Source organism: Idiotropiscis lumnitzeri, chromosome 2 (assembly GCF_059441095.1).
Source record: "Idiotropiscis lumnitzeri isolate Australia: NSW breed Sydney's pygmy pipehorse chromosome 2, RoL_Ilum_1.0, whole genome shotgun sequence".
NCBI lineage: Eukaryota > Metazoa > Chordata > Actinopteri > Syngnathiformes > Syngnathidae > Idiotropiscis > Idiotropiscis lumnitzeri.
The window spans coordinates 26473251-26484348 of record NC_142392.1 but is presented as its reverse complement, the minus strand read 5'-3'; the positions used below and the strand labels follow the sequence as shown (position 1 = coordinate 26484348).

Sequence of the window (11098 nt, the reverse complement as noted above, 5' to 3'; positions counted from 1 at the left end):
CGTCAATGTCATGCACAGTCGGGGTCAAACAGGGGTCCATGTCGCGTCTCGACCACAAGTCGGATGTGGATGCAAAACGCTTGACATGTCTCCGCTCCCGTCCCGATGTTGTCCATATCGGGAAGTACAGTTTGCAACAAATATTTTCGGACCTCTTGTCGACTACTTTTATGAGGCGTTTAAATCTTGTGCGCTCCACTGTAGCTCGAGGAGCTACATCTTTAGCAATGTGCTAGGCCAGTGTTTTTCAACCTTTTTTGAGCCAAGGCACATTTTTTTCATTGAAAAAATCCCGCGGCACACTACCAGCTGAAAATGTGAAAAAAAGTGTTTTTTTAACATTGAAAAATTACCTATTAAAAGTCTTGAATATGAATCAAATAAACAAAGAATAAAGTATCGTAAAATCTTTCACATTTATACTCAGTGTGAAACCTGTGCCTGTTTGGATGAACACAGAGCTGATTAATTGGCAGGAATCAAAGTATTAATTCCTCTGCCACGAGTGAGACTTTTTTTGATTTAGCCACAAGTTCAGCGACGTGGTAGCTAGCTTTAAGGGCTCTCTCGCTTACCTTTGCGGTTTTTCTCATGAAAGTTGATTGTTTCTCCGTGTGTTCACTCAGGCCAACAAAATACGCCACATTTTTGTTTTGAAGTCAAGGGCGTTTCGTTTGGAGATGGCGTTTAAGCGTGCTTGGGACCAGAGCGCCGTTGGAGAGCTTTTCACCACATACCAAGCACAACGGAGTCGGTGTCGTTGCATTTCCGGTAAAAGTGAATCCAAATGAAAGATAGCTTTTGCTGTATTGCCTCACGGCAGAAACTTTGCAGGACATCTTTGCTTTTTTTTTTTTTTTACCTCCACTCATACTAGGGCTTTCATCTAGGTCTGGGTTTTGTCCAGGGTACCAGTTCAGAGTCAGCATTTTTTTCTCTTCAAAAACATATCCATTACTTTCACCGTCGTTCTGTTATCCACTTTTTTCATTCTGCTATCCACTTCTCGCTTGTCTCCAAGCACAAGGCAATTCACTACCTGCTGCTGCTGCCGCCGCCTACTGGTTTGGAAGAGTACTACATTTTACTACTCAACTCTGCAGGCGCTAGACCGCACAGGTACACAAATTGAATAATTTCCCACGGCACACCTGACAATATCTCACGGCACACTGGTGTGCCGCGGCACAGTGGTTGAAAAACACCGTACTAGGCTATCGCGTCCACCTCTTAGACGTTCTCTCGTATGGTGTCGCCTACGTTATGGGCTGTTGTCACTGGTCCAACCTTGCTTCTCACTTTGAACTTTTAGCACAAGCTCCAAGTCAACAGCATGGTTGTGTTGTGGGTGGTGAAAAAGAAAAGGTTGGACGCGCTGTTTCAGGTGCTTACGACGCACTTTGTAGTTCATGTTCTTTTGCTCAAACATCGTCTTTATGGAACCCAAAACATTTCCAAACGACAGATGTCGAATTTCTTTTCGGGACAAGCGAGTCAGGAACAATTTCAACGAACATTACGTCGTCTTCAGCCGTGTCAGCTGCTTCTGGATTTGAATCGCCAGCTACGACCGCGTCTTCAGTTTTCTTTCTCGTTCAGCTGGGTGGAGTCACGTGACTACAGCCGCTCAAGCCGTCTTTCAGGGGCATGAACATAGCTGCAGACTAAAAGAACTTCTTTTTTTTTAAACACCGAATTAACCGACACGGGCAAAATGATTTTATTAAATTTCGATCACGGTAAATTTTCGGTTTATTGCCCAGCCCTACGAGAATAGCAGCGATCCTTGAAGCTTAAAAAAGACAAAAAAAAAACCTGAAGGAACTGACTCTTCGTGGTAAGATGTAAATGTGATTTAGAATAAAATGTGATATATTGAATTTTCAAAACTCTTTTATTGACACAAGGCCAATGTGATGAGTGCATTGTGTCTGAGTGATGATGATTTTTTTTGTGTTTACATCAAACATTTAAATGAAATTAATTGCCTTTGACTGGAACAACATTTGTTAACGTTATGCTTTTCAGTTGTCTTTTAAATCGTACCTAATGGAAAAGGTGTGAGAAGAAACGGTGCTTATGAAATCGGTAACTTCCACAATCATCAATAAAATCACTTGTTCCACTTGTTCAACTGGCCTTCATTACGCCGTGAAAAGGTGAAAAACTGAACTAGAAGTTGAACTCTAAAAAGAAGAGGAAAGAGAAACGCAAATCGTCTAAGTTTCTCTCAAAGGTTTTGGAATGTCAGGAGTTGGCAATCTGATGGCGACTGGAGTCAGCGTTTTTTTGTCACCCCGAAGGAGATGATCCGCATCACGCAGTTTGTTGCTGCTGCTGTCTTAATTGAACCCCGGAGGTCACCCGCCATCGTCCCTGAATTTCACCGGCGGATCTTCAGCTATCCCACGTCTGACCCCAGATTGTTGTGGAATTTTCAGCAGTAAGGGAAGATCAATGAGATAGTCTGGAAAATAAATTGTCTTTTGGGTCAGTCTGCAGAGTAATCTCAGTGGGAGAAGTGCGTGGGAAGATACTGATGCACACAGGAAGATGAAGATTTATTTGACAGGAACTGTGTCATCTTAAAACAAAAATATATTTTTTCTGCATTGAGCCCACTTATCAGTCAAGGTCGTGTTGTTTTGGCTTCACAAAGAATTCTCTCGTACAAGAAGCTAAAGGCACTTTCTTCAAAAGCAAGTGGCCACAATAAATAACAAAAACCTTACTTGCAAAATAATTGTCCATAATATTAAGATTGAACAAAATAGTGACACAAATATTGAAAAAGTAAATTTAGTCACGATTAAACATTGAATACTAAATTATTACTAAAACAGTTCAATGAATCTTGAAATAAATAATGAATCACCGTAGTTTAATGAATACTGAAACGAATAATGACATTTTTAAGTTAGTTAAGTTATAAACACTGAAATCATTTTTTAAGACTCTAACATTTAGAGAATAAAACAGTGATGTATTTTAATTTAAAATTCGCAACCACGTCGCTGGCGAAAAACCCTGTAAAAAGGCAAACATGTTGACATAAAGTTTCACTTCATCATGTCAACTGTTAATAATAGAGAAATACATTTGGAATACTATCCAACCAACAACATGGTGTCAGATGTATAAATAAAACCAGCAACAAAAGTAAAATTCAATACATCTCTCAAGTTCATATTTGGGAACTAAAATGTTTGTTCATGTGCATCTTAGTTTTTTCTCTATGTTTAGAAGAAGATAACAATGATTTGCATCGCAAATGGCGACATCTGTCGGTGAGTTGGTGACAGTGCTCCACACAGCCAGCAGCCAATCATATCACAGCGGGGTGTGTCCTGTTCTTCCGCTTTCGTGACGAACAGGAAATCCTTTCAGTGGGACTTTGAAAAACGATGCCATCTTTCTTTCATCTCGTCGAACAAAGAGAAGCACACGAGTTATCGCCAAGCAGAGACCAAGTGCGGATTTTTTGGAATTATCATTTGAAAATGTGTGCTAGAACGACATCCAAGTGCAAAGAAGAACTTTGTGGAATAAAAGAAGAGAACGAGCAACATCTTCAACTGCTGGGCGAAGTTTGCAAGCAGCTTCGTGTTGTGCTACACAAAGCAGGTTTGTACACGTTTTACTCTCATTTGCTTTGTAAAGAACGACTTTCTATCGTTAAAAATATGCATCCCAACATTAAGTTGTTTGGGGAAACGTGTTCAAGGTTATTGCCGTTATATTTTTAAATGTTGCCTTTTATTTGCCAGTTTGCTGAACATTTGTTTATGCCAAATGAAATCAGTGCAGAAAATAAATGCCAAAGAAAAAACAAAAGTGGGGGGTGAACTCCATGTTTTTTTCCCAGTTTAAAATTTGAACTGTTTATTTAACATTTTACATATTCCGGTTTTTAAATGGTGTGACACAAATTAAGTTTGTCCACTGTTGGAGTTGAGCCACCGAGAAAATGAGAAACATTTAGTAAATTAATCTTCAAAGCCAAATTACTCCAATGCCTGTTCGTTTTTTGTACTCAAGAAGAATAGGGTCAAATAAAGACAACAGCTGATTAGGGTTGCGATATTTTAGTTTCTTCGATTTCTGGAGTTGAGGAAATAGTATCTGGGCGGCTTTTTCTTAATCTGACGAGAAACTGTACTCAGACGCGTACAATCGAAAAATGGCGCGCTGATCTCAGCCCAGTCTGACATTTTCTAGGAGGTTTTCTTTGTCAAGGGACATGTAGGTTGAATCGGTCGTCCTTGCTCCCTCCCCCGGTCCACGTTCCACGTCCAAGGCTGACCTTCTCAGGCAGGCGGCAGTCTCTCCATCTCTCCTGCTCACATTCCCCTGTAATCTCGTCAGTGTACAGATTGTGTGGTGTATGTTTTCCCAGATCAAATTATGTTTTTTGGTGTTCTTGATCGCGTCCCTGTGACGTCCTCCCCTGCCCAACTTGATATGTTTCTATCTTCTATGGCCTATGTGGAGAATGTGTTTTATTGTATTTGTCCATGAAGTGCTATCTGGGGTGTCATCAGTTTGACCTGAGCAGACTGAATCTGTTTGTTCTGAATGAGAGTGTGGGTCATGAAAATACTGTGTGCAAATTTGAGGTCTTAAATTTAAACTAAGTCATATAAATTTAGCATATGAATGCATCAGTAAACACCATGACTACAATCCCAGTCAATCTTATCTATGCACTGCACTTCTACTTTCATTTGATAAATGCTTTTTGTTTAATCAATGTTGAACATATTCAATAAATATGAAGCTGCTCAATTAAATAATTGACCTTCTGTCCCGTAAGTGTTTAAAATAATGCCAGCAATCATAATACAATCCTTCAATATTCATGTCAGGTGTGGCCAATCCCGATAAGAAGGGAAGGCCGGAGAGAGGGGACACCTTTCCCTTTTTGCTTTTTGGGAAGACTTCTTTTGACATCAGCACGTGACAAAAATAACCAAAATGGCTGTGTCAGAGAATTTTTTTCCATCACCAATTCTGCCATGCTCGGCGACCTGTCTGGAGGGAAGCTGAGCCAGACCCACACATCAACAACAAAATATACCACATTTTTGGCGTCACAAACAGGATTCTTGCTCCATTGAGGGTCTCAAGGGTGCTGGGGCGCAGGCGTTCAACAGCCGGCCGGCTGAACTTTAGGTGAGATGCTTTTACTCACAATGGGTGTTGTGCGCCTGTGTCCAAGCGGTCGGGGCTTTTGGGGTCGTTAAAGAAAGCTTGTGCGTGTGGGTCTGCTGGCTGATTGGTCATGGAAAATGTCCCTGTGTTAGTTTCAATTATTGTTTAAACAAGAGGCCTCTATAATGATTAAGACATTAAAAGATGTCAAAGTAACCACACTATGAAAGAACATCAGAAAAAGTATAAATAAATAAATGAAAAAAAAATTATGATAGGAACCAAGTAAATGGGGACTAGCGCGGGAGAAATGTGCAGAAGATAAAGAAAAGAAAGGTCTAGTGGTTAAAGAAATGAGAAATAAGAAGTGTAAAACTATAGCTATAGACAACATAGTCGTGAATAAGTTCAGTTTGAGCACAGACCCTGGCCACGGTGTAAATTTTAGCAGGAAAATTATGAGCTGATAATAGAAATAATGAAGAGAAGCACACTTCCACGTATCGTATTGGGCACTTTGTGGCATGGAACACAGTAAGGATCGAGGCGTACCGTTGTGTGGAGGGCCTGGGGCGAGCCGACAGTTTCGCTCGTACGTAGCAAGAGATACGCTGTTCAGATACGTACCCTATGATTACTCGTGTTCTGGTCGGATAATTCTGTCAGGGTCTTGCCAGCGAAACGCTGGGAAGAAGGTGGCAGGACTCTCCAAACGCGGACACAGGAAAATCAGTTTAACAAAGAGTGTTTATTGATTCACAATAGTGGAAGTCCAATCATCAATTAAGGCAAATATATCTATCTTAGCATTACATCTGTCGATAAATCAGGAGAAAACACAAAGCTCTGGCGGAGAAAAGCTCACACCAGGAAGGAGATAAACGACGGAACCGGCAAGGAAAAGGAAAAACGATCAACATAAATAGCTTGCCAAAAGGGCAAGAGGGAAAACCAATTGGAGAAAACGAGGAACAAAAAGAGACCGAGCAATAGCTGGCCAAACGTGGAACACAAAGAGATCGCAAGAGCAAAAATGCATGAACATGAGAACAATCGATACCAGGGTCATGAACGTGAGCAGTGCAGGAAAATTATCCGACGCCGGGCAGTCAGTGTAGGTGGCTTAAATAGTGTGTGTAATTAGTCAGTGGATGGATGTCAGGTGCGGCGCCGGTGGGCTGGTCTCCCGCTCGTGATGACGCGGGCGGAGTCGGTCGTCGGAGGAGACGCCCCTGCTCAGCTGAGAAACATAAACAAAAGTGCACATGACAGGGAGGTGACGAAAACAACAACAAAACAGGCGTGACCGGCACGGGTCATGACAACCGGGGGAAGCAGTTAATCCAGCAGCCGACGCATGCAGCTCCCATTGCGTCTGCTCTTTCCGTTTCCGCTGCTCCTGGGCCAGGTTCTGGTGGCGCAGTGCCACAGCAGGCTTGTTGTCCGCACCTGCCGGTTAACAAGGTCACGTAACAGAAGTAGGGGTGGTTATAGACATGGGTTGTGAGTGGGACGTGCTTTTGCTGTGGGGTCACTGGGTGATGAGCGGTCCAAACCGAGCCACTTCCAGAAATGTACCATCCTGTGGTCCAGCGCCATGCCGGTCACAAAGAGGTCCACTAGCACCAGGGCGCCATCGCTACCCCCTCCTCCGACAACGCTTCGATGGCTTCCAAACGCACACTTGACGCCTCAACCCGATTGGGACCCCATTCCACGATAGGGGTGCCCGCGGAGCCTCAGCATTCAGGGACCGACAGGTCTTGGCATTCCGGTGACGATTGATGGACAACAGTTTTTGATGGTGGAACAAGATATTCTACGCTTTGCAAGTTCCTTCTGCATATCCCAATGAGCAACAACACTGTCACGTTTGTGGGACTCTTGAGATTGGCCGAGTCACTGCCCTGGACCGAACCCGCACCTGTGAAACAAACACTGGAATTCGAGTGGGACTGAATTTCCAGAAGGGACTGAATTGTGAACATCCGGCGGGGAAGCATATGTTGTCCTCCGTTCCAGTCGACTGGGCAGCTCTGAGACCAGGGTCTCCATCCTCCCGCGGGTGGTACATCCTGTTCCTGCTCTGGTCTGCGTAGTGTAGCCGCCTCCACCCCTTCAAACCACCAATTGGTCCTTTGCATTGAACACTCAGTTCTGATGATTTGGTTAGTCAGGATGCATTCACCCAATTTCGAGGGTCAGAAGTGCATCTTGCATTAGGATTATGTATTTGTGATGTCTACCGGTGCTGCCTCGCATGTGTGCCTTGCCCCAGAGCATAGGAAACGGTATGAATTGTCCATGTTCGCTGAGCCACAAATCACATAAACTATCGGTGCGCATCATCATACTAAAGATTTCGGCCCATTGGTGAAGTCGGTTGGCAGAGTTAATTTCAGATGTAGAATACTCCATGTCACTAGCAGGGTGTGGTGTTTCAGCACCCATTACGAATTCCTCTGTTATGGAACATTTTCCGAATTTCTCGACACTATGGTAGACAGTGAATGGGTCACTCTGAAGCGAAAGCTCTGTTTGCGTCTCTGCCAGAGGGGGTTGTGGACCCGGGGTCTGACTGATGTTGTGCTCTGCTCCACAGCTTCTCCAATTTGTTTTTGCTATATCTGAGCCTCCCCCATTTGACAGAGTTAATGCCGGTACAACCTGGCGGACTGCTCCTCGCAAGTGACAAAGACAATCTTGGCTTGTCTCGTTTTTGACAAAAACTCTGACATATCTTGTTCAAGCAATTCCTTATGGAATGAGTCAACCTGACTCTAAAAACTGTGCACACTGCGGCAAAAAGATCAATGGCGGTTGATGAATTTTAGTGGATAAAGCACAAAGGATTAAGTTTTTTTGAATAAATCAAGTACGTATTGGTCTTATTTATGAAATTTTTACTGGCTCTGTCAATGAACCTCCGGTGGCTCTGCACTGTTTTGTGCACATGTGCATAGTTTCACCCCATCCAAACATTTAAAATACATTGAATGCATCCATCCAGGGTTGCACGGATCTCATCAGTGAACAAGCGCATGCTGCAAGGAATGCATCTGCATCTTTGGCTTACTATGGGCTTAAAAAGGGAGAACGTCACAACCCCCTTTTCTACCTACAAGTCCAGGAACATTTCGTTCCTGGTAATAAAGTTCCTCTAGCCCAGGTGGTTTGCATCTCCCCCACAACTCATAGTTCCTGGTAATTTATCCAAATGACAATGATGATGTATCAGTGGGAGGTCTTGTTACTTTGTTACTCATTACTGACACCCTCTGGCTGTTATACATCATTGCGGTTACAAAATAATTCAGTGAACTCATAATATTTTGGTGTATCTTAGTCGAATTTGAATACATATTGGATAACTTTAATATATACAGTCATTATTCAAATATGTCAACACGAAAGTCAGAGTGAAAGTGTTTTTGCTTAATGCTTATGTGTAAGAACTTTTACTCTTCAAACGTAATCTTGTTTTAAAATTTATTTAGAAACAGAAATTTTATAAAAATAAAAAGGGTAATGTCAGAACGTACTAGCAGGATAAATGTCATTTTGGGTAAAAAAACAAACGTTACTCATGCAATAAATAGCGACTCTGATTCCAGGGCCCCTTTAATTCTTTTAGGGATGCAGGTTATCATGAAAGCAAAAAGTACCCACGATGAAACTATCTATAAATGCAAAAAGAAATACTTGAAAACGTATTTCGCTTGAAGGATTCCTATTTTATCAATGACATTAGGTTGCGATGGCCCCCAGTGGCCCCCCATTAATAAGTTAGGGTCCCACAACAGGTGTTCCATCAGACGCACACAATAGCCTGTGTGTGCTGACTTCAGCTCGCTTCCAGAAACGTCTGGGACGATGTCAGGAATGAAATAGGGCATCGGCCGCAACGTGCTTCCGTTTTAAATGCTCGTTTATCACTGTTGTTGTGCTGCTAACGGGAGGTTTACATCGTAGGACGTAATTTATTGAAATGCCCCCATGGTTTGGTCCAAGTCGGGGTCGCACGCATTGTTCCGTGTGCGGCAGGCACCAGTCAAGGTAGTACGGTAGAAACAATATAAGACAAAGTCGACGCACAAGGTTTGACTTGACCAAACCAAATTTGTCTTTTTGTGTCCGACAGACGTCAGTGAAAACGATATCCGTTCTGTGAAAGAGGAGCCAGACTTGACTCACATCAAAAAGGAGGAGGAAGAGGAGGAGATCAACAAGTCACCACTGAACGTTGTCCATATAAAGACTGAAAATGAAAACAAGGATGAGAGTGAGGACAACAGAGGGGCGGAGCCTCCAAGCAGCAGCTCAAGTCATCACGTGACAACAGAAGGTGATGAAGACCACTGGGGGCCATCACAAGCACATAATGAGGACACATTAGACGCTCATGACGATGGTGACACTAATGATGATGATAATGGGCAAGCTAAAGGTGAAAGGGTATGTCACACTGACTCATTCACTTCAAAGCCGTCTTTAAAACCGCACACGAGAACACACAGTGGAGAAAAAACATTTTCTTGCTCGGTTTGTGGCAAAAGCTTCTCTCGAAAGTTTCATTTAACAATCCACACAAGAACACATAGTGGAGAAACATCTTTTTCCTGCTCAGTTTGTGGAAAATGCTTCTCTCGAAAGGCAAATTTAGTAAGGCACACAAGAACGCACAGTGGAGAAAAACCTTTTTCCTGCTCAGTTTGTGGAAAATGCTTCTCTCGAAAGGCAAATTTAACACAACATACAAGAACACACAGTGGAGAAAAACCTTTTTCCTGCTCAGTTTGTGGCAAGAGTTTCTATCGAAAGGCAAATTTAACACAACATACAAGAACACACAGTGGAGAAAAACCTTTTTCCTGCTCAGTTTGTGGCAAGAGTTTCTCTCGAAGGTCTCAATTAATAATTCACTCAAGAACACACAGTGGTGAAAAATCTTTTTCCTGCTCTGTTTGTGGAAAATGCTTCTCTCAAAAGGCAGGTTTAACATATCACACAAGAAAGCACAGTGGAGAAAAACCTTTTTCATGCTCAGTTTGTGGCAAGAGTTACTCTGACAAGTCTAATTTAACAAGCCACACAAGAACACACAGTGGTGAAAAACCTTTTTCTTGCTCTGTTTGTGGAAAATGCTTCTCTCAAAAGGCAGGTTTAACATATCACTCAAGAAAGCACAGTGGAGAAAAACCTTTTTCATGCTCGGTTTGTGGCAAAAGTTTCTCTGACAAGTCTATTTTAACAAGGCACACAAGAACACACAGTGGTGAAAAACCTTTTTCTTGCTCGGTTTGTGGCAAAAGCTTCCTGCATAAGTCGCATTTAACAATCCACAAAAGATCACACACTGGAGAAAAACCTTTTTCCTGCTCAGTTTGTGGAAAATGCTTCTCAAAAAAGACATATTTAACAGAACACACAAGAACACACAGTGGTGAAAAACCTTTTTCCTGCTCAGTTTGTGCCAAGAGTTTCTCTCAAAAGGGGCATTTACGACGCCACACAAGAACACACAGTGGAGAAAAAACTTTTTCCTGCTCAGTTTGTGCCAAGAGGTTCTCTCGAAAGTCGTATTTACAAAGCCACACAAGAACACACAGTGGAGACAAGCCATTCAGTTGCAGCGTTCGTTCTAAAAAAAATTGTCACTAAAAAGGGAGCTGAGAGACACGATTGTGCTGGCGAGAATTGCAGCGATCCTTAAAGATTAAAAAAAGAAAAAAAAAATTAAAGACCCGACTCTTTGTGGTAAGATGTAAATGTGATTTTCAATAAAATATGATGAAATTGAATTTTGCAAAGCTCTTTTATTGAGATCAGTGCCAGAAGAACCACTGTCTGAGTGGTGATGATTTTTTTGTGTGTTTACTTCAAACATGTAAATAAAATTTATTGCTTTTGCCTGGTACAACATTTTTTAACATTATGCTTTTCAGTT

General features: G+C 42.3%; 1 protein-coding gene across 1 annotated transcript; it reads left to right on the top strand.

Moving 5' to 3' along the window:
• The first annotated feature begins 4012 nt into the window (after nt 1–4012).
• On the top strand, nt 4013–10812 carry LOC148342127 (uncharacterized). The gene is made up of 2 exons (XM_088288072.1): nt 4013–4018; nt 9328–10812. Exons 1-2 carry the CDS (start codon nt 4013–4015, stop codon nt 10810–10812), a joined length of 1491 nt encoding a protein of 496 aa, XP_088144198.1.
• The last annotated feature ends 286 nt before the right edge of the window (nt 10813–11098 follow it).